Source organism: Lingula anatina, chromosome 5 (genome assembly GCF_051362555.1).
Source record: "Lingula anatina isolate TDL-2025a chromosome 5, LinAna3.0, whole genome shotgun sequence".
NCBI classification, from domain to species: Eukaryota; Metazoa; Brachiopoda; class Lingulata; order Lingulida; family Lingulidae; genus Lingula; species Lingula anatina.
Genome location: NC_141771.1, coordinates 4372139 through 4395372, shown reverse-complemented (window position 1 = coordinate 4395372; position 23234 = coordinate 4372139). Strand labels below are relative to the sequence as shown.

At 37.9% G+C, this 23234-nt stretch overlaps 4 protein-coding genes across 5 annotated transcripts; 2 read left to right on the top strand and 2 right to left on the bottom strand.

Annotated features, from left to right (window-relative positions):
• The first annotated feature begins 475 nt into the window (after positions 1 to 475).
• On the top strand, positions 476 to 4619 carry LOC106156873 (uncharacterized). Its single transcript, XM_013532302.2, has 2 exons — positions 476 to 857; positions 2973 to 4619. The coding sequence occupies exons 1-2, from the start codon at positions 689 to 691 to the stop codon at positions 4187 to 4189; spliced, it is 1386 nt and encodes a 461-aa protein (XP_013387756.1). The 5' UTR covers positions 476 to 688; the 3' UTR covers positions 4190 to 4619.
• Positions 4620 to 5600: 981 nt separating this feature from the next.
• Positions 5601 to 7750, top strand: LOC106156877 (beta-1,3-galactosyltransferase 1). Its single transcript, XM_013532306.2, has one exon. The coding sequence runs from the start codon at positions 5799 to 5801 to the stop codon at positions 6795 to 6797; it is 999 nt and encodes a 332-aa protein (XP_013387760.2). The 5' UTR covers positions 5601 to 5798; the 3' UTR covers positions 6798 to 7750.
• Positions 7751 to 8017: 267 nt separating this feature from the next.
• On the bottom strand, positions 8018 to 14537 carry LOC106156850 (acetylcholine receptor subunit beta-like 2). 2 transcript variants are annotated; one of them, XM_087012389.1, is made up of 10 exons: positions 13880 to 14537; positions 13177 to 13316; positions 12893 to 12937; positions 12384 to 12493; positions 11606 to 11746; positions 11180 to 11297; positions 10434 to 10665; positions 9884 to 9970; positions 9323 to 9441; positions 8018 to 8943 (listed from the first exon to the last, which is right to left on the bottom strand). In XM_087012389.1, the coding sequence occupies exons 1-10, from the start codon at positions 13935 to 13937 to the stop codon at positions 8656 to 8658; spliced, it is 1338 nt and encodes a 445-aa protein (XP_086868515.1). In that variant the 5' UTR covers positions 13938 to 14537; the 3' UTR covers positions 8018 to 8655. The 2 variants fall into 2 exon arrangements, with proteins under 2 accessions (XP_086868515.1, XP_086868516.1); XM_087012390.1 differs by having other exon boundaries at positions 11615 to 11746; positions 13880 to 14535.
• Positions 14538 to 16403: 1866 nt separating this feature from the next.
• LOC106156842 (retinol dehydrogenase 7) lies at positions 16404 to 22627 on the bottom strand. The gene is made up of 7 exons (XM_013532269.2): positions 22401 to 22627; positions 20932 to 21113; positions 19566 to 19684; positions 19293 to 19398; positions 18871 to 19132; positions 18201 to 18364; positions 16404 to 17345 (listed from the first exon to the last, which is right to left on the bottom strand). The coding sequence occupies exons 2-7, from the start codon at positions 21053 to 21055 to the stop codon at positions 17110 to 17112; spliced, it is 1011 nt and encodes a 336-aa protein (XP_013387723.1). The 5' UTR covers positions 21056 to 21113; positions 22401 to 22627; the 3' UTR covers positions 16404 to 17109.
• Positions 22628 to 23234: the final 607 nt, after the last annotated feature.

The following is a 23234-nucleotide window of genomic DNA, read 5'->3' as shown; positions in this document are numbered from 1 at the left end:
CACCCATCACTTAATTGTTGTTTTTTTATTTGTTTGTTTGTTTGTTTGTTTATTAGTGATATTTTACTACCTTTAGCTTTGAAATACAGTTCAAACACGACTGCACCCAATTAAAGTTAAAGTTAAAATTTAAAAAAAAATGATAATTTCAATAGAAGTTAAAAGGAAAGAGGCATTTGGATAATTTCAGTGACATAAATAATCTACCGGGGATATATCCATATAAATCCAGATGTTCAACATTGTACACTTTAGTTATAGTAGTTACAGTATATAGAGACTAGCGCGCATACCCAGTATTGCAAATAAAACACTATCATCAAAACTGATTCCATTAAATATTTCTTGCGTGTCCGCATTCAATCTGTACATGTAGACAAGGAATACAAGAAATCCGAAGTTGTACACGTGTCATCCAATGCTCTTTTCTCTCTTCTTCGTCTCTACATTATTTTAATGTTTCGTGGGTAGCACACCGCATTACCGAACATTACCAGGCAATCATATTAAACGAAAGACGCACGTCGGTTTTTATATGGTTATAGCTATACCAAATTCACAAAAATTTTCCAGCGCAGCTGAAACGCTCGGATTGAATATTTCATGTATATGTGAATAGTATGTGGGTTCTTCGACATAGCGGAGTGTAAGGGAACGGCCGCCATTGCTGCCAACAAGCCAACCTGCTATGGCCAAGCGCACGACACCTAGCGTTAACAGCCGAATCTTTATAAAGCACAAGGTCCGGCGGGTGATCAACCTAATGGAGAGGTCAGCAAAAATCGCCAAAGTTCGACTTAAAGCCTTGGCTGAGAGATCGGCAGTAATATCTAGACTATACGGCTGTCTTTTACAAGGTACGTGTGGGTTGCAATGGTTCACAAAGTGAACATTTTGTTGTGGCTTTTAGCATGAAATTACCGTTGTTGTCATCATCTAACATGTCCTCCATGAGACATTTAACATGTGCTCCAGCTCTATGGGAACTGTTTTATTCACACAAGTTATTTTCAATATGTATGTTTATATATACACGATTATGATTAAATGAACGAAAGGATCCCCGCGCTCGCTCGTTTGTGAGTTGTGTGATGAATTTCAAGACCACCTGATTTGTGGAATTCTTCTCGCAGCATATGTAATAGCCAATGACAGCGGCCATGTCTTGTATGTTAGAGTCAAGGGGTTTTTTAATGTCTCAGTATGTGCTTGTGTATATGCGACAGTGTGGCTGGCCTCAAAAGAGTTTCCACTTTTCCAGAGGCACCATCTTCAAAAGCACCCTCTTTATATAGATTACACAGAAAATTGACCACTATATGTGCGCATTTAATTTTTTTCAATTTTTTGCAGAACAAGTTACCGCTTTAATCGAATTATGAGGTGATATCAATCGTACCAAAGTTCTTATGTTGCTAGTTTTTTTAATTAAACAAATACCAATTGCAATTAAGTCCATTTCTCATCGAAATATTAATACTTAATCATATGGCAGTTGTACGATGTATTGTTTTATCACTCAAAATAAAACATAGGTAATCGCATGTAATTATTACGCTATTTAGGAAATAAATACGTACGTGTAATATGCTAGCGCCGGGTTTAAATATTTCATCAACGACAAGGGCACCTTACGTCTGTTTTACGATTACTGAAATGTGTCTAGTAGATAATCACAGTATCTGTTGACATGTTTAATCTAATATCATGTTATGAAGCAAGTCGTGAAAATTGTATAAAACGCATGCACCAGTTGAATCTTATGTGCACGTGTTCATTCACTACCGGTTTTACTTCCATAAGTAGAACTCGGAGAAGAATTTCATCAGCTGTGTTAAGTTATAAGAATGATGTGATTTTTTCTTCAGTCAACAGCTTATATTGAGATAGGTTTTACCTCCAATATTTCGATGTCTATCAGGACATCTTCTTCAGGGAATGAGGCTATCATTCACCTGGATAGCCTCATTCCCTGAAGAATGCGGTAGCAGATATTGTAGCACGCAACATTCCCGTCCAACATGTCCTGATAGACATTCAAATTATTTATTTTAGCTGTTGACTGAAGAAAAAATCACATCATTCTTATAAGTAGAACTCACTTTTAGTTTAATATAAAGTAGGACCCTTTTCCCATACAATACGATTTTATATGTTTGTCGTATTTGCTTCACCCTAAATTTCAGAGATCATTAAAAACTGGCCTCAATTGTAAGAATCCCCTTGTCGAAAACCATCGATGCATTGCCGCCAATGCGGCATTGGAAGTTAGTCTCGAGTAATTTGTAAAAATCGGAGCGTATCAATTTTTACTCTAGTGATATGTATAGCAATGTATTTACTTGATATACCCGAATGTTGCGTGCTACAATATCTGCTACCACATAGCTACCAGTATTAGCGATGCACAATTCATTACTTTTTCATTCATTATTTAGTTTCTAATAGAGGTGTTTCTCACAAGACGTTGTAGATGTTTCAGTTTCCAATGCTATATTAACCTTTTGTGATATATATTATAAAGAATGCCATTTATCAAGCTTATATGAATTATTTTCATTGATCTTTATTTCTTTTAACGTTTAATAAAGTTGTGGTAAATTTGTTCACAATGAAGTGTTGCCTTTTATCATTTGTCTATAATGTACTTGTACTTTACACTTTTCTGAAACAATTTTACATTAATAAATCCCCTGTTTATTGGTTTACGGGCTTATTAATACTGATAATGAGCCATACTAGTTTTGATTTTCTAATTAAAAAAGACATCTTAGCCAGAAAAACCCACTTGATACGAATATCCATCGTCGGTCTCATCATTTTGAAAATATGTTTTATGAGACTTCTAAGTACACTAAGTTCTAATCTCTAAGACACACAGTGCTAAACGCTATATTATAGGCAATATGCAATATTTATAGGCAATATTTTCTTATTCTATCACATGCTCATTTTTCTTCTTTTTGTTTCAGGGGAGTTGGCTTGTAGACGTAGACGATTCCAAGCGATATTAGGAGTTTCACTTGCATTGGTTTTACTACTGTTAATTCTACTAGGTCGACACGGCGATCAACATCTAGACACAAAAACCGCAGTTAAAGGAACTCGCCCTAAAGAAATATGGCTAGCATTTGATATGCTGACTCCTTCTAGTGAGAAAAAACAAAACGAGACTGTTAACATGACCGCAGTCGCCCCAACCAATGAGAGCTACGTTTGGCCAAAATGCGATTTCTGCGTCAGAAATTTTGCCAAAGCTGGCAATTTATCAGAGCAAGATATGGAGAAAGCTAAAAAGAATAAATGCATCCCTGTTTTGTGCATACCTCCGGATGATTTCTTCAAGAAGCGTCCTCTGCCGTTGAACAATTTGAATAAATTAATGTTAAGACCAACCAAGGACGCATGCGCGGGTAATCTAACTGGAGTTATAGTAGTGTACACGCAAGTCGCGTCCACTGACGTCAGAAACGTTTGGAGACAGGTCACCAAACGCTTTCTGATGTCACACCCGGATTTCCGCATATTCTTCGTCATAGGGTATACTTCTAATAAAGTGCAATGGGGACGTATAACGGAAGACAGCGACGTAAACAATGACGTCATTTCCTACGAGTTTACTGACAGCTATGAGAACTTGCCAACCAAGACAGCCCTAATGCTGCATTGGTTTAGCCAGTTTTGTCGCGATGCAAAATATCTTATCAAAATGGACGACGACATGTATTTCAACCCGCGAAAACTTCTAGAAACCCTCGAAGAGATACCCGATCATATGGTTTTGGCAGGAAAAATGATATTCCACGCACGCGTACAGAGAAACCCCAAAAACAAATTTTACGTCTCAGAGGAAGAATATCCTTATCCTTACTGGCCGAACTATGTCGCTGGCGGGATGTACATTGTTTCTGCGGACGCCGTCAGTAAGTTATGGCATGCTGTATCGTACGTCCCACGTGTCACCATAGAGGACGCGTGGTTGACACTGTTAGCACTATCTGTCGGGGTAGAGCGTTACTTCTTACCTGACATGTACGGTGAACATGAGAAGTGGTCAGATGAAAACAGGGATGAAATTTGCCAGGCAGCAGACAAATTTGTCGGCTATCTCGTGCGGTCAGATAAACCAGGAACATCCAGGAAAGACATAGCGAAATTGTGGATGAACTGTCAAAGGAAGTATATATGACACCATTCATTCCACATGGTATATTTTAGCATGTTTGTTTCCCATGGGCGCATTACATGTACAACAAAAATGCCAGGAATGGTTACGTTTGTGAAATCACAGTGGATGGTATGGTGCTGTTGATGAAAATTTATCACTTATCGTCTTATTAGGTTAATAAAATTTTTAAGTCTTTTGAACATTCAAGTTGAAATGAATGTCTTTACATAACACATTAATATAAAAGTACTGAATGATTTTTAATTTACACATGCATTATTTAAGACAAGTATTCCTTTTTTAATTTCCACTTGTTGTGATTCGATAATAAAGATTTAACGCAGTAATGGGCAATATGACTAAACATCGTTTGTTCAAACACTGATAATGTGCTGAATTACATTATGAAATTAAAGCTTTGTTACTGGGACAATATATGGCCTATACAGAACACATTCTTTAGTTTTTAATACATATTGCACGCTGTAATAGATGCAAGAAATACATGTAGTTTCGTCCTTTAAAGGCACTAACAGTTTTAGTTGAAAATAACAACTTAGTGAAATGAAAAAGAAAAATAAATATATTATTGTACATAAGAATGTTTGCTTCTTGCTTGTAAACGAATATAACGTGAATGTTTTGGAGTTTAAGCAATACAAATAGGCCCACAACTTTAATAATGAGCAGAATGAATTACAAATATGCATTATACAATATTATAGCAAATAATCATTACACTTTCCGCAGTTCGGATATCACACTGCATTGCGATTGCACAGACATCAGTCTAACATGAACAAGCAACTCGTTTTAAACAAATAAAAAATTCAATCTTGATGCGCGAGACAGAGAGCCACTTTGTGTAAACTCGATTGCTCTGTCGTGTTTAAATTCAACTTATCATGGTAACTTGAAATAAACATAAGACGAAAACGGGTATAATTTTAAGTGAACACATGGCGATAAATAATTAAAACGCTTTTGTAATAATTATCTTTTTGTGCCAAATGATCAGTTACTGCTGTAAATAATTGATAGCGTGATTTATTCTGAGAATCGCTTTCGCGCGTTAATACGAAATATTTATACGCACTTGAAACGGATGGTACCTGTTAAATGCCTCGTTGACCAGCGCGTTCAACCTTTAATGACACTACTTAATGTCTTGGTCATTTCAAACGTATTGGATGTTAGGCGAGCTACGTGTTCAATATCAAAGTAATAATAAACATTTATCTGGCAGAATTGGATGCTCAAAAACAAACAAACAAATAAGAAATTATAACACGAGTTTTGTTCTAGTTTTGATAAATATCTTTCACTCAACAACAGCTTAATTTTATTTTCTGTTTTCTTCTGGTCCAGGACGTTTGATAAACGTTCAGGTTATTATATCTTCGACTTTAAGTGATGGTTTATATAGTAATTATATGGAGGTTCATACATCTCTCTCTCTCTCTCTCTCTGACAGCTTCTTCATAGCATACCGCCTGTATCGTCATGTTAACCAAGAAAACCATAAAATATGTAAAACGTGGTTCTAAAGCAGTGACGTTGCAAGCCGAGTCCTTACTAATTGATAAGTCTCGATGCCTCCATTTTGGATTCGTTATCAGGGATAAGCACTATGGTCATGCACCGGGTTAAACACAGCACGAGAAGAGCCCGTCATGCGAGAAGGAAAAACTGTAAGTTAACGATAATTGCTGCAACTTTCGTCGCTGCAGTTTGGATGATTTATCAGACAGTATTCAATAGCACGATGATGGACAAAGTTAATCGCAAGAATATTGAGGAGCTACCGAAATGTAATTTCTGCATCAGGAATTTTGCCATGCGGTTGAAATCGTATCAAGACGAAGACTACGCGATGGCCGACCTGAGAAATTGTCGGCCAATTACTTGTGTCCCCCCAGAAGATTATTATATACCCAGCACTGTCCCCGTGAACATGTTTGACTTCAAACCGCTGCTCTCCCCTAGTGAGCCGTGTGAGAGAGCCATGGCCGCCATTATTATAGTCCACACGCGCAGTGAATCATGGGAAACCAGAGCACATTGGAGGGAATCCAACAAGGCGTTTTTGGACTCGCGTCCAGATATTAAGCTGTACTTTATCATCGGGCGTTCTGAGAATAGCACCGCTTGGAATTTAACGACTGAAGAAGGTAAAGTTCACGACGATATAATCGCTTATGATTTTCTTGAGCAAAACAACACCTCTCCGAGCAAAACGGCCATGATGCTACGGTGGTTCTCAGAACACTGCAGTAACGCCCGCTTTCTGGTCAAGGTAAACGACGGAACGTACTACAACCCTCAAAAACTCCTCTACGCCCTGGAAGACCTGCCGCCGTCGATGACGTTTGCCGGAAAAATGAACTACCACCACGAAGTGAAGCGAAACTCTGCCGACGAGGAAGCAGTCTCTGAGAACCTGTACCCGTACCCGTACTGGCCCAACTACATATCTGGTCAACTGTACATCATCTCATCGGACGCAGTGACCACTCTCTGGACTGCCGCCCCGTATGTCTTAACTGTCCCCCTAGAGGACGCCTGGATGACCATACTAGCCCAGGGAGCAGGAGTCATACGAAATTTTATCCCGGATAGATTCAAATAAGACAAGCAGGGCTGAAAACACCATAATATTGGAAGGAAAACGAACACCTTGCATTTCGTCATTAAAATTACGTCATTAAAATGTGTAATGGTATCCATATTTGTCTGAATTTTTGAAAGAAGATGAAATAGTTCTTCGTAAAGGTACTTCCACTACTAACAAGCGTTCTGAGATTTTGATCCTCAGACTGCAATGTGTTGATGAACACCGGTGTAAAGGAACTGCGGGTCCGTGTAATAGAGAGTCCGACCTCCATTGGATTCATACAGACTAGGTTTAATGTGACGTACTGTAAATGGGTCAAAATTTAGGACGGGCTTACCTGTACAAATCAATGGGGACCAGACACTGCACTGCAGGGAACTCTTTCTCATGCATGGCACCGGGCCAGCGACATCAGTAACGCATTACGATATTATATATTAGATATAACAGCTGTTAATATGGACACATTTTAGTATTGTTTCTCCTTTCCAAGACATGTATTTTTATTTCAGAATTTTTTTATTTACGCATTGTCACTCATACAAATATATAAATATGAAAATATGACGTGCTTTTCATTGTAAAATACAAATACATACATCTATACCCACTCCTGAGCAGCTTGATCTGAATCCATTGACCACAATCTTTTGGTCAATTTCAATTTCGTCGTTGGTGTTGTAGGAGAAAGCTTGAATTACATTGTAACGTTTGGTTTAAATACTGGTCCTTTTTTAACAGGCACAACATTCCATTTAAGCGGATTGACTATTAACTGGATGAGTTTTTAATTCTGAGATGTTTCATAAATTATTATGATTACACAACATCCTTCCCTAGTTGTCCTATGTATACGGGCTTAGACAAAATTTAATTAACGATAACTTGTAATAAGTATAATGACAATTTAATAAGGGTTAATGTGTTGAGTCATACTCGTAGAAAATAAAGATAATATTTTTCTTTAACTTTTCCGCCTGGGAAGATGTCCCTATTGTTTCTCTCCTACAATGTACGTACATGTGTGAGAGCCCCGTCCGGCTTTTATCCAGCTTAAAATCTACACAGCGCTTGAGCAATATGCTTTGTACTGCCAAACAACCATAACCTTAGGCTTCGTTCACATGCAATGTCTATTTTCTATTTTCTATTTTCTATTTTCGGTATGTCTTATGATCACGGTCTGTGCACTTAATATCCTGCGGCGTAATTACTGGCAGCGCGAGCCAGTTACTATAAGTTACTATAAGTAACTGGCTCGCGCTGCCAGTAATTACGCGGCGGGATATTCAGTGCACAGACCGTGATCATAAGACATACCGAAAATAGAAAATAGAAAATAGAAAATAGACATTGCATGTGAACGAAGCCTTATTCATGTGGGTGCAAATTTAATTTTTTAATTTGCAATACAACAGTATTCATTATTTACTAGCTCTGCCTAACTTCTAATCCCGTCGAAAACAAAATTAATATGACCTGTCAAATGATAAAAAACATTTACGTTATCTGGTATAATAAAACAATTTCACTGACCACAACTATAATGATAAACACTAAACCAATAAATCGTTTAAACATCGTCATCATCAGCATTTCTGGCACCATCTAGCATTGCACCTGAATGTATTTTAATAAAAATATTACCTTGACAAAAAATTATCCAGTATCAAAATCATTCAATTTCACATACACGCATAAAGGCGTTAATGTTGCCAAATATGGAGTGTGTGTGTGTGGGGGGGGGACTGGTGAGAGGGGTAAAAAAGCGAAAATATTATTTAGGGTGATCCGAGGGACCATGTGTCCCCAGTGCAACCCCTACCCCCTTTTTTCTCCGGTAACGCCAAAATGTCACCTTGTCCGGAATGTCTCAAGCCTCTGGGAATAAAACATAGCCAACAGCCAGGAGTAAACCAATGGCGAAGATGTAAAAGGACAATCGGTCCATAACTTTACTGACGAATTCCCAGTCTGTCGCAATCTCTGATTGTTCAACTGTTTCCACACTCCGCGGAAAGGACGGGGCAGAGCGTTCCGTGAAACTCTCCGAATCTTGGTTTCTTGTCTGGTTTACTTCCGCATCCGGTTGCACAGCTCTTGGGTTGCTCCCGGTTTGTTTCGAATTCAGCGTGGTTATTTTGGAAGCGATGCGACAGAACTGAAAAACGCATTATTAGTGTGACAATTAATTAATCCGGGTGTAGCAAACTGACAGTTCGATAAATATCCAAGAACAAATCTATATACTTTTGTGTAAAGAATTTGGTCTAAGTTACATGTTTCAGTAGCGTCTTCTAAAAAAAAAAATCCCATCTTCCTACCCAATCTCACAAGACTTGTAATAATTAGATATTATCATATTGAGTTCAATAACCTTAAAAGTTAATACTAACACACTGATTGGCCTATTTTGATAAATATTATATAGATTATACATATTTTACAAGTATTACTGCATGGTTATCCATGTAGTTTTCCTAGTGTCTTAACTAAGAAAATGATTTGATATTACTTGCACCTTGGATATAAATGTTTACCTTGAGAACGCATCCAGGCGGCCGTCTGTTGATGTTGTAATTGTGATAAATGTTTTGTGTCCAGACGGTGATAAGTATGGACGCGCTCACCAAACACAATGTGAACAGGAAGAATATTCCTAGGATGTGAAATATAAGCGGCTGAGATTACCACTTTTCAATGCTCGTTGGTAAGTATTGGTATATGATATATTGATGTACCTTCATGTACACAACAATTACTATAAAACATTGCACGTCAAACAAAACGAACTTAAGAATAATTCTGTAAATCGTATGTTTTCAGCAAGCCCGGCACGAAAAGCATTATATTGGATTATAGTTAATTTTCATTTCCATTATTGGACCGATATTTTGATAAAAGTATTACTTATATTAGGTCTTTCATTAACAATATATTAGTAATGATTATAAATACTGTTATTGTTGTTAATCTTTAGCGACTATTATCATTATCATCATCATCGCCATTAGTGTAAGCAGCAGTAGTACATGTAGTAGGAGTAGTACCGGTAGTAGTAATTTATTGATTTTCTAGTTTTTTATGATGCATGAACTTACCCAGTACGGGCATGTGTTGACCTTTGCCAGGGACGACATCAACCAAAACAAGAAGGAAAACCACCATGGCTGTCCAACACGTGTACGCTGGAAACATCAGGGAAATATGACACAGAATAATAAGCTCGCACTCGGGACCAAATTTATTCAAACAGTTAATAGACAACGACCCATGAAATCTACAGGTTGAAGGCGCCTGTTTGAGGAGCTTATACTATTCATCAATTAACACCCACACACAGGACCATGTTCCGTACGAATTTTTACAGTGGCCCCCATTAGGCCTCGTTCACAACCAGTTGATCCGCAGACTAACTAGTCCACGTATCAAATATGGCGCGTAATTGACGATGGATTCCCCGCCTCCCACGCGCGCCGTCCCAGCAGGGGCAGAGCAATTAATTTTCGGCACTCTTTCAAGTGGGTGACGCCATATTTGATCTGTGAACTAGTTGGTCCGCGGATCAACTGGTTCTGAATGCAGCCTTAAAAAAGTTCCAAAAGCAACAACCCCTACCCCCTTCCCTTCCCTCCTTATTTGACAACTCACCAACTGACAACTTTTCTCCAGAATTCGGCGGCATCAGAAAGACCAGCAAGGACAGCATACATAACACCATACACGGAAACAGCATACACAACGTGAAAAACGACATGGTGCGGCGTATGTTGATGCAAAACACCAATTTCTTCCACCCAATCCCCATAAGTGACGCGTTGTACGATGACTGTGACGTTGAAGCCACATTGTGCCATTTCGTGTACGACCAGGTGTGACTTATCTGTAAATAGGAAAAACAATTTTTTTTTTCTGCTGGCGGATCATGAAGTGACACACTAAGGCGGTCTCTCGACACAGAAATTGTTAACATGCTCATGAGCGTTGCTCGATCGATTTTGAAACAAACTAAATGGTGTTAAACTTTTTTCTCCGAAGTTGAGAGGTTCAATATTTTTGAAATGAAACCACCGAGTTTTTGAAAATGTTATACCATGCATTTATGTACTTTTAACGTGTGAAAAATCAGAATTGCGACATCAACTCCTTCAGATCAAAGCCGAATCAACGCTCTCCCACTTTCAGTTATCACATCCTATAGCAGCTTAACACTCCTGTTTAACCTTTTTCTTCTATTTTTTTTCCTTTAGCCTATCACAAACAAGTCATAATTTCGGGGGAAAAAGGAAGCAACCTTTTTATCTTGATTATAAACCAAATGTATGTTAGTTGTATTAAAAACTGACATATCAGACCAAAATTCTTTGCGAAAGTTCGAGAACTTTGCAAAAACTTACTTCCCACTCGACACTGGTAAAAAACTCTGTGAACCCAAAGTGACCGGGACTCAGGTTTATCTTTTCTAATATGTAGGATGAGATCTCCATGCAACACGTGTGATTATCGAAAGGGTACCTGAAATAAAGGTATATTTTGATGCAGTGGACTCCTTTTATGACGTACGGATTCTAATTGGTATTGTCATCATAAAAGGCACGCCACTTAATCGACGACAATTTTTTCTGAGAGGGACAGTCACAAAATAAAATATGCGAGATAATCAGATAGCTAGAAATATTTTTCTCGAGTTATTGCAGATATAAAAATCATTTCTTTCTTTCTCCTCTTTTGAATACAATTTACTTTAGGACTTCATGTAATTTAGTTAATGATATAATCGTTTTAGCAATAACATCTTTTCCTTAAACTGCATAGGCCTACACCTGACCAACCTTTGAACGTTGAGGTCGCAGAAGGTGGTCACGTGCTGAAACTGTATAGCAATGACTGCTCCGCTGTGTTCTAAGGCTGCGAAAGAGTTCGCCATGTCCTTGTAATCAAATATCCACCCACTACCGTCAAAACTGAAAAGAAACGCTACTTCATAATTCCCTTTTCCAACACGTTCGGTTAAAGTGATAAGCCACGTACATGTCTAATGATGGGTCTAGGATGGGGGGGGGGGGGGGGGGGGAGGGGATAAAGGACAATCTTTTTTTTCACAAGCGGCGCAGCCAAACAGCCCTAAATGTCGTTGATCTTCTTCCAATGTTTAGGAAACCAAGTCCATGTTCCGCTCAGGTTCTACATGTATTAGGTTTGAATCCTTAGTTTGTTAAGTCACACTGCTCATACATGTACAAAACAGTTAACAGGAATAAATGAAAGAAATGCTACATGTACCAGTAGGCCTACTTCGGGTGGGTGGGATGAATGTGCGCAAGCGCCTGCACGTAGTCGGCAACGGGCTGACTGCGCAGTCGGGAAGCGTAATGGTTAAATATGAGTTCTCTTGGGACTTTTGCCAAAATAAATAAATATAAAATAAATAACATTTTATCTGAAATCAATATACAGGTATCCAACGCTGGCAGTATTAGATGGGTCTGATCCAAGCTTTTAATGACGTCAGATTTATTATTACGTTGGTTACTATAACATTGTTATCCATGTTTTTATATTTGTCTTATATTTAATTTATTTTTCTTTATAATTGCCTACCTGTTTTCCAGGTACATATCCGGTTTCCACAGCATGGCCTGAGGCAGGAAGACTTTGGTTACGTTATCATATAACAGAGGGTCCCACTGTAGGCGGTAGTCGCTCCAGACCTTAATAGTTAACATAATCAATTGATTCATCCAATAATAATAATAATAATAATAATAATAATAATAATAATAATAATAGTGGGTTAAAATGAAATATTGTGTTAATGAAAAAAGATGAATAAATTATGAAATCCAAATGACAATGAGGTAAAAATGAAGTGAGTTAGAATAACAAAAGTAATAAGAAGTAGAACCAAAAGAACAATTAAATGGAAATAAGATAATTATATAATCTCTTCTAAATAAGTGAAGGCAGTTAGGAGAAGAAGGAAAGTTGTTAATATTTTTTTTAGTTAGACTGTTGTTGTCTTACAAAACAACCAAGACTTAACCAGTGCCTCTTAGATGGAGGTAATAATTATATCACGCTAATGATTTGGTTTGTTTTAGATAACTCACGGCCGAGATCCAGACTGAAGTGGTGATACTTTGTTTCTGTTCACTCTTGGGTTTTCAATTACATGTGAAAATGAGAAAAGAAAAGAAAGAAATGCACAAGAAAAATATATCTACATCATATGGCTAATTTACATTTTTAAACAAATTGCTGCTTGCAACTATGCGAACAATTTTCAACTGTTACAATCAGCGTCTATTTAAACTATTCCTTTGCTGAACATAGAATTATTTAATCAAGTTAATTAGTCTTGTATCGATTGGTCTACTGAATGATTGATACCAACCACTTCCTTGATCTGGCTCAGATCGATGGACACGCCCACGTCTGTCTCGGCAGTCTCATTATACAGAGGCTGTATGTATTTATTGTAGTCTGGAGATAGGAGGTCTTTGTACAGTCTGTCCGACGTGGTGTTCAAACTTTCTAAAACCACAGAAAATAAAATGCATTAGATTTCTGTATGTTGATATGATAACAGTCGTAGTGTATTTCTAATGGGCGAGTATAATAATAATAATAATAATAATAATAATAATAATAATAATATTTTCATTATTATTACTCGTTTATTTCAAAAGAGGAAAAGACAGTCTAAAGAGAATCGAATTTAAAAACTGAATTCTGTTTTATTTTTTTGACCTCTAAACGCAATATTCTCATCTTAATCTTACCAAACCATTAAACTGTACGTTGTTTACCGATTCCTGTAGTGACCTAATTATAAGTAATTATTCGTAATCATAAGCGCTTTTCAAATGGAGTGCTTCCTTACCATTTTGCAACTTAGAATCTTTGATGTCAATTTTAGATTCTAAAAATGGAATTTAAAACAATTTCGTTTTAAATGTAGACCTTTAAATTACGATATATTATTTGAGTCGCAAATTACTTTCTGTTTTATAATAACTATGATTATTTATCATACGTCAATGTGTTTATCACATGATAAGACAATAAATTAATCGACAGAATTTTTAAATTCTTACCTGTGCGCATGAAACATCCAGATAAAAACAACAACAAACCCCAAGCAGAAATGTTCATTCTGACAGGAAGATCGGCCTATTGACTGTCACAGTTCTCTGAATGTGCAATAAAATCACAAAGATAGATGAACTTATATCTAATTTGCCCTGATCAGTGGCATTCACTCAATCAAAACCATTCGTCTCACTTATCAGCGGATAAATCTAAATGCAAAAGATGATGGAAAACCGTAATCCCACCCGCTGCACACGTTTCGGCTCGAGCTGAGCGACTAGAATGTCAACTCAGGCAGCTTAGCTCTCACGATTTGTTTTTTGGTGATCTTTGTCCACCTTAAAAGTCGTCAGTGTGACTGATCTGGAATGCGTCTTGTATTTAAAGCCGAAATAACGTTGTCAGTCCCGAGTGTTGCATTTCGTATCTCAGCTAGTTTCTAGAAAATTGTGACATAATGTTGCCTTTGATCTTATGTTCATCTGTATCCATCTGCATCCATTGATATGTTCGCTGTAAATTAGAATAGGCCACAAATAATTTTATTTATTTTCTGACAATGCATTTGTCTGTAAGAGCTCGTGATGATGCACGCGTTAACTTAAAATCAATAAATGCCAGGACGCGTCCATTAAAATATTAACAGTAATGCATTTACTGTAAGTGTAGACGTTTCCATTTCTGAATGAGAGTGAATGTAAAGTGGAAGTTTAGTCTGTTATGATGCATTAGCTGTCCGATCGATTAATATTCCATATTCTTCATGTATTCTGTCACTGATGGAAAACCGGCTGTGATTTTCCAAAGAGAAGATTAGAGATAATGCCTCGTCGCAATCAATTGTATTGATTCACCCACTTATTCCAGACATGTGATTCAGCAATAGCAAATCAATTGTTTTACGTGGACACCTTTTTTAAGACTAAATGTGTGTTCAGATATTTAATGGTATATCGCCACTTCACGGGATAAATGTTCTGATTTTACTGACAAATCTACTTCATAGGATAAAATGCCACTTCATCACCAAATAAGATATTGCCTGGGATAATGGTGAGAAAGTCCCTATTGCAGGTCCTACGTTTTGAAATGTAAGGTTTTTGAATATCATGCTTTTATACTGTAAGTTTTATCTAATTAGGTAAACTGTACATTTTAATTATATTTACAAACATGTATGACCGAAAGGATTTCTGATTAAACATAAGTACTACCGGGTGTATATCTTGAGCAATTTTAAAATACTCGGCCATATGCAGGCGCGGATCCAGGATTTCAGAAAGGAGGAGGGGGGGGGGGGGTCAAGAGGTGTCCGAAGGAAGGGGGGGGGGGCATACACGGCAGGGTATCGGTAGGTTATTGGCTTATAAGTAGATAAACAAATTTAATTTTAAAAAGAAGCAATCGCCTTGATAAAGTCGCGTCTGACTCTGAAAAGACTTATTTTCATAATCATAATTATTACTATCCCTAAAATGCAAAAAAGGTTTATATTTATCAATATTATATGTTTGGATACAAATGTCCTATAACGTGATAACTATCGCGACGTCGGGGTCCTTTTTTCACCAATGAAGTCGCCTTCCATTATGAGGAAGTAATGCCAGTCATTGCTTTACATGTGATCGTATGTTTGGCTGTAGGCAATTAAACCGCGACACTATTTTGAATGTGAGTTTATATTTTCAATCTTTAACCCAAATGCATTTACAGTGCAAGTAAATAAAAATTTCAGTAGCAATGAAACATTAAAAACGTTGGAAACTATCATGCTATTAATGCTAATGAAATGAAGCCTATTTGGTGTTAATATAAAGGTCAGAGCTGCAGCCCGCGTCGATAAGTATAATTTTATTTGCCCCTTGCTTATCAATATACACATTCTCAGCTTAGTGACGTGCATGTGTTCCAGACTTGTATATAAGTCGGCTAATCTGTCGCGACTTTTCCATTTTTTTAGACGCTGACGACATCTGAGATGACCCTGGTAAGTGTCTACCATTTAGGCCAAGTTACCAATATTTAATTCATTATAAAATATAAAGAATTATGGTAAAATGTGGAATTTTAATTGAAAATGTTTAATTGAAATTTACAAACCAGTATTTTAGATATGAATAATAGTGCCAATCGCGGTGTTTTTTTTTTTATTTCATCTCTGCACTTTTGTGAGAACGGTCCCTTAGAGAAAAATGCCATCTGGGCGAACGGTTTAAGACCGGAGAACTTCACTGGTGGAAATTCCCGCTGCAGTTTACAGTAATAGGCGATAAACTTACAGTAGAAGATACACTCAAGATGATCCCGTGTACTGCACTTACAGTTTTGCTAAATGTGTACATTTGTACAAAAATGTGTACAAATGTAAGTACAGGCATTTTCAGATTCTTCAAGGTATTTACAGTTCTGTCATGGATAAACTTTTTTCTTTTTACTTAATATGTACACCATTGTGTAGGTATGTAGGGGTATGGCATGTCCTCTAACATATAAAGTACATGCAAGGGGAATTGAAAACGTTATATAATATAACATTTTAAACTTTATTCAATTTTACAAAATAAGAAAATTTATAACATGGCGTGGACTGTATAACAAAAATATAAGAGCCTTTAATTATTTGAGCAATATAAATGCCGTGAATACTACAAGAATTATGAATACTCTATCTTTCTAGACAGTGACTTGTACAATTTTTCACTCTCTGAAAACGAACTGCAAACTGGCGCTTTCCACAAAATACACGCCCGAAAGACATTACAAAAAATACCTTGCTCTAGACTTCCTCGTGACGCTACATTCAAGTTCCAAACTTAAATCTGCGATATAATTAAGAAAATGGACTTTTAAGGCTACGTTTCTATTTATTACAAGTATTTCTTTCTAAACCAAAAACAACGTAATCATCATAATCATCATCATCCGACTTATACTGGCCGGGATTAATCCCCAACGGAGGGTGGGGCCAGTCTGACGCTTCCTTCAAATACTACTTGTCATAATACTGTGTTAAATTGTCATAATACGTCCAACCATTAATTGGCTTTTGATCATTTGAATATTTTTTATGAAATTATCTTTCTCATTTTCTCATTTCTCCTGTTCCCTTCCTTTCCTTTTCTGTCTCTATCGGATTCAAATCGAAAATCAACAAAATAAATGCAAATCTCAAGCGCTTGGTTTCACATTCCGCGTCTTTATTCAAATCATATTATACCATTGTCTTTTCTTTTTTTTACTTCTTTTTCTTCAAAGCCGCTGGCAACGGAGGCTTGGACAAAACGGCAAATATCTTGTCCTGGATGGCGCCGGGTAAAAAGGCCAGAGGGATATAGAACAAATGGGCGTCCGGTCCGACATAATACCTGACGTAAGGGTACACGGCAGTTAACGCATGAATGTAGGCGTCCCGGACTAGATGGATGTTTTTGTTGGCAATCACAACGGATTTCTTTAGTTGAACCTCCATTGCTGAAACATAAGGGTAATCACAGAGTTGAATCGACGATGCACACAGGGGTGAATGCAAAGTAAAGGAACTGTCAATCTAACCTACAGCACGTATACGTGTGAGAAGAATCACCCATACGCAGTCAAATAAATGGTTTCGTTAGACCTACGTCGTGCACGTCACGAGAACGCAGCCAAACGTCGGTGTACGTTCGCACACACGGAGGAAGACAAACTATTTTGGGCTTGTTCAAAACAATTGTACACGTATATCCTGCTTATATCTTCATTTTATTATGCTGGCAACAGGGTGATTTCATACGTTCAGAGTTGTGCGTATAATTGATTTCACACACGATTTTTATACATACATCTTTACAATAGGCGTTATATTGCCATGGAATGCTGGTTGCCATTGTCAACGACTGTCTGCTAGGTTATTGAAAACTTTTGTTTAGGTTAAGGACTAGGTTTTAAAGTTGTCTATGCATCAGGGTAAGTGGTTTGTGAATAAGTTTAGTATGTTTTATATAACTAAAACCTGACGCTTTTCACTTGGCCAAATAATACACTATGTTTTGCGACTCTGGGCAAACTTGGGAGAATAATCTAACAGAGGATATCGACTCTCTTAATAAAAGGGTTTCAGGTACATGTACATCATTCTTCCTTTTTATGATAATTATAAGACAATCTAATTTGTCGAGCTTGTTGTAAAATAATCAAATATTCGATGTGGCTGTTGCAATCTGTTCAAATGAACTATATAGCGTCGTGCTAGTACATGTATATCTTATCATCTTTGGTCAGTTTACTTTATGCTTTTCATTTTCTCTTTACTATTCTTTAAATCTGACAATCAATTAAACGACTTACTTTCTTTAAAAAATTCCTGTCCGTATTCTTCAATGACCTTCGGGTCAGCCCCGTAAAACGTCTTCCTATAGTTCTCCTCCAGTAAGCTGAGGTCGGTGATGTTGGTCCTGAAGAACCCGGGTTCCACAATGTGAACACTGACACCCCACAGTTTGAGTTGACGCCTGCGCAGAGTAGAGGATACACGGTATTCAAAACAATCCAGTCACCATATAAAAAATAACACGTGTTAAGATTTGTAGTGTTCATTATAAAGTAAAATTGGCTCATCTGGGCACGGTATTGATAAAATGATGTCTATGAAAAGAACCGCTGCAAGAGATAAAAACAATCTGGACGAATTATGGATATTTGACGACTATGTTGTAAAATAGATACAATATATTAAAACAACCCAATAAGGATATGTTGGAGGTAAGATTGAAATGACTTAACGTTATTAATAATTCAAATTATCATAACAAACAGCACTGAGACGGTAGTGTAGTGTGGTATAAATATTATTATTAGGAATTAATTATTATTAGGAATTAATTATTAAGGAATAAATATTATTATTATAATTATTATTATTATCATTATTATTATTATTATTATAACGACACAGTGCGCTAGATGGCAGCATATATAACTGCGCCATAACTTAACACTTCAAACCGACATTACGTACCTAGCAGAATCTGAAAACGCCTCTACCGCATATTTGGACACACAATATGGTGCGATACCGGCGAAACCAAGCCTTCCCATGATGCTTGCGGTGTTAACAATTCTCCCCTTCCCTATCTTTAACAAGGGAAGGAAGTGGGTCGTCACGTCAAACATCCCAAGGGCGTTAACGTCGAGGACCCGTTGGTAGTGGGCTTTGGTGAAAAACTCGATCCCCCCTACTGGTCCTGCTATCCCTGCGTTGTTAACTAGGCCCCACAATCCTAAAATATAACTTACTTAATTTACTTTAATTTCCAAAGGTTTTGAGTATGGCACATTTCAGTTATGGTTGAATTACATTGTTTTTATATCCAGTAAAATAAATATTTTTCTACATAAAGGTCAAATAAAGCATTTTATTCCTTTAAGAGAACTCCTTACCTTTCCCATGCGGTATTTGCCCTTCGACAAAGCTGTAACCTTCCTTGATACTTTCCGTTTTTGTTACGTCCATTGAAAATGGTATCATTTTGTTCGACTTATTTTCCTAAAAATACACATGATATTATTATAATAATCGTATAATAATCGAGCTAGTGAGGGTAAATGTTTGCCTGTGTCCGTGTGTGTGTGTGTGTGTGTGTGTGTGTGTTAGAGAGAGAGAGAGAGAGAGAGAGAGAGAGAGAGAGAGAGAGAGAGAGGTTAGCTACGTACATTGTTCGCAAACTGGACTAACTCTTCTTTGCCAGCCTCAGTCAGGCAGGCAGCAAACACGTTGAAGCCCATCTGGTAGAGTTTCTTAGCCGTTATGTTTCCAAACCCTGTGTCGCAGCCTGAAAGGAAAAGTAAGGTAACCTCGTGTCCAGAGAAACAGACCAAGTGTTTACTGCAAATTCAGGTTTACACAAATTTTACCCCACGGAAGCAAATTCTGATGTCCACTGGCATTTAGTAGCGCACTACATAGTATATTGGATGAGAGATAATGGCCACATTCAGAACAGTAGACTAACTAGTCCGAGGGTCAAATATGGCCGACCCACTTGAATATTTCCCCACGGGGAATTTATTCAGTGTCTTTTAGCGGATTAGGCGGCAAGCTTTGTAGTGGGTCGCCATATTTGACCCGCGGACTAGTTAGTCCACTGTTCTGAATGCGGCCAATGAATACAATGGGAAAAACTATTCAATGATTCATTGGGTGCAGGGTGTTTTAAAATCAATATTATTTAAGCAATATATTTATGATATTTCTCATAATCAGGCACATTGAATATCCATATTAGAATTTTTGCCCCAAGTTAGAATACGTATACACAGCAGAGCCCGTGGCTGACCGCTAGGGGCCAGCACCGTCTCAAACATGAGACCTCGCTCAAGAACGTTCAGCCGATGACCTAACCTGTCTAATCTTTTTTATCTGCATCTTCTATGTCGTTTAAATCCATGACCCACACACAACCATTTTATCATATAATATGTGTTTAAGTATGTAAACAACAAGCCGCCTTTATGACTTCTAAACACTTAGACCGCATTCAGAACAATGGACTAACCAGTCTGCTGGTCAAATATGGCGACCCGCTACAAAGCTTGCCGTCTAATCTGCTAACAGACACGGAATAGATTCGCCGTGGGGAAGTATTCAAGTGGGTCGGGCATATTTGGCCCTGGGACTAGTAAGTCCACTGCTCTGAATGCGGCCTTATAGTAGTGTACAATTGTTCTTGCATATAGAAAATACTGTGGTTTGAAAAGTTTGCCAGACTGTCGTTTTGTTCCATGAAATATTGAAAAGAAACATTAACATCATTTAGACAGATAACATTCTAAGACCCCATTCCCACAGATTTTAGATCGATGTATCCCTGTGGGGAGTCTCACTAGATTACTGTCTAGTGAGCTTAGCCGGCTTAAGCGTCTGTCGCGCCTACTAAAAGCTGTAAGGGGTTAATTAAGTGCCGTGCGCTCTCGGCTGACATCAATTTAACGTGAACCCCCAGGGAGCTAGGTCGATTTAGATGGATCGATCTAAATCTATGGGAATGCAGTCTTACAGAATGTATTCAGCAACACTCACCTGTTATGAGCACGTACTTGAGGGCGTATGAGTACCTATTGATACGTAGACTACGCAGAAACCTGTTCAGTATAAACCCCAGCACCACTACTACAGCAATGACGGTAAGAGAACAGACTTCCATGGTGTCTGGACTTCAGGCCAGCTACAGTCCAACTACGACAACAATGTAAGTTTTGAATCTGAAAATAAAGAAAAAATGATTTAAAATGCAACATGTTTTCAATTTAATACACAATTGAGAAATAAAATTACACAGAGAAATAAAATAACAAATGATTGTTTTAGATAAGACATGGTTTTGCTTAAGGAGAGATAGGAGGCGCACGATGAAAAAAAAATCAAATTAAATAATCATTTCCAAAAATTGAACTGTGCACAAGAACATATTTACCAAAATATGTGAGACTGAGGGAAAATGCTCCGTTTTGTTTCCCATCCTTCCATCTCCTTTTTTGTATGGGTGTGACCACTTTACTGGCCACAGAAAAATTATGTGCACATTTTTGTCCAGCAGAAAGTGTGTTATGAGATGTAACCTGTAAATTCACTTAGTAAAAACCCAAAGGTGGCCCTGGTAGAGGGTAGGGAGTAATGAGAGAGAGAGAGAGAGAGGGCACATGTCTATTGTGTCTTTCTCTGTACCCGACATTGTTATAGAATTATTCAAGTTTGGAGAACAGTCTGGGTACAAATTCTGAGCACGAAACATCCAGGTTACGTTACATGAGGCTGTAAGGAAACAGAGGACCCGTTTATCAGAGAGAGAGACCACCCTCCACTACAATGTAGAACTACAGTCAAAATATAGGACTTACCCTAGCTGTATATTCATATCAATGGAAACCGACGGGACAGGAATAGAGGTCCTGCGGATGTTAGTCCGGGATCCCACATTTAATATAAATAAAGCTTATTGAGGGCCAGTGTATAGAAGTTCAGTGTAATGTACGGCATAAGATAAACGATGTTTTACACAATACATTCTTGATAAGATGTACCTGTACAAGTCACCTAAAGTCATAGCAAGCGGATTACCGATCTTGTAACACCGCATTATAGATCATGGGTAGGGGAGGGACATACTGTCTGGAATATGGCACCAGAACCAGTCTGCAATTTCAAAAGGGGGTTCTTTTTCTGAAAAAGTGGACATTTTTCCCTAAAAACGTCATGTACCTAGATCAAATTTTACCCAGAGTGGACCTTTTCCCAGCAAAAGGGGTGGTTTTTTTCGAACCCCCCCCCCCCCCCCCCCCCCCGGCTACGGGCCTGCTACCTTACCAGATTATAAGTGACGTTTTGCCGGGAGGTCGGTAAGGAGTGGGGGACAAAGACACTTTACTACCCCTATCCATCTCTTTCTCCCCTGCTCTTCTCAACGTGCATGTTCTTTATTGACACACTGCCCCTAAAGGACAAACGTACTAATATAATTAAAGAAATGATTAACGACTTTAACAACCTACCTTACACATACACTAAGCGAGCTGTGAATGACGGACCCCGGCTTGGCCTGCCTCTTGTTTTCACCTAGCCCAGCCTACAATGTGCATCTAGTGGTGATATGTGGTGCGCTGAAGATCAGGACTGAAGTAGGTCAAGCGAACCTTGGTCAGTGTACTAAGATATTAACACGATAAAAGTCAGTCGTATGTCAGCCACCACGCTAACAATACGTATCGCTGGCGTAGTATATTACACCATGCACTGTATTTATATTCATAATGACTTCGGTGTCATATCGCAGGATTGAGATGTTTGTGGTTTAGGAAGTATATTTCTCAATTACTTTTGCTACTAGTACCTCCACGTATCCCCAGTTTTTAGCGGAATTTATCTAGCGTATAACCGCAATAATTGTCTTTACATGTATCTACCTCGTTGGTGAATGTGACAGAAATGAGCGGGCGTCAAGTGACATGGAAAGGAAATAAGGTATGTCAGGTGAGTCAGAAGACCTAGCTGTTTCATAAAACAATTGTAGCCCCAAATTTGGTCTTCATCAGTTCAAAATAATTCGACGAAAGCCTACGTTTTTACAAAACAAATATAGGTCTGAAACACCACCAGTGTCTCTTCTGTTATAAAACAGGCAAAATACTACAGCTATTACTTCTAGTTCAGTTACCCCTGGTTGAAGAAGACTAAAATTTTGTTTTTAAAGTCAAAATCAGTTTTCACTCTTCAGTTAGTTTGTGATACAGGGCCTTGTCTGATCTGGCTGATAAATAAAACTATCAATGTGTGTGTGTGTGTGTGGGGGGGGGGGGGGGGGGGGGGGACTGGATGAAATGCTGTAG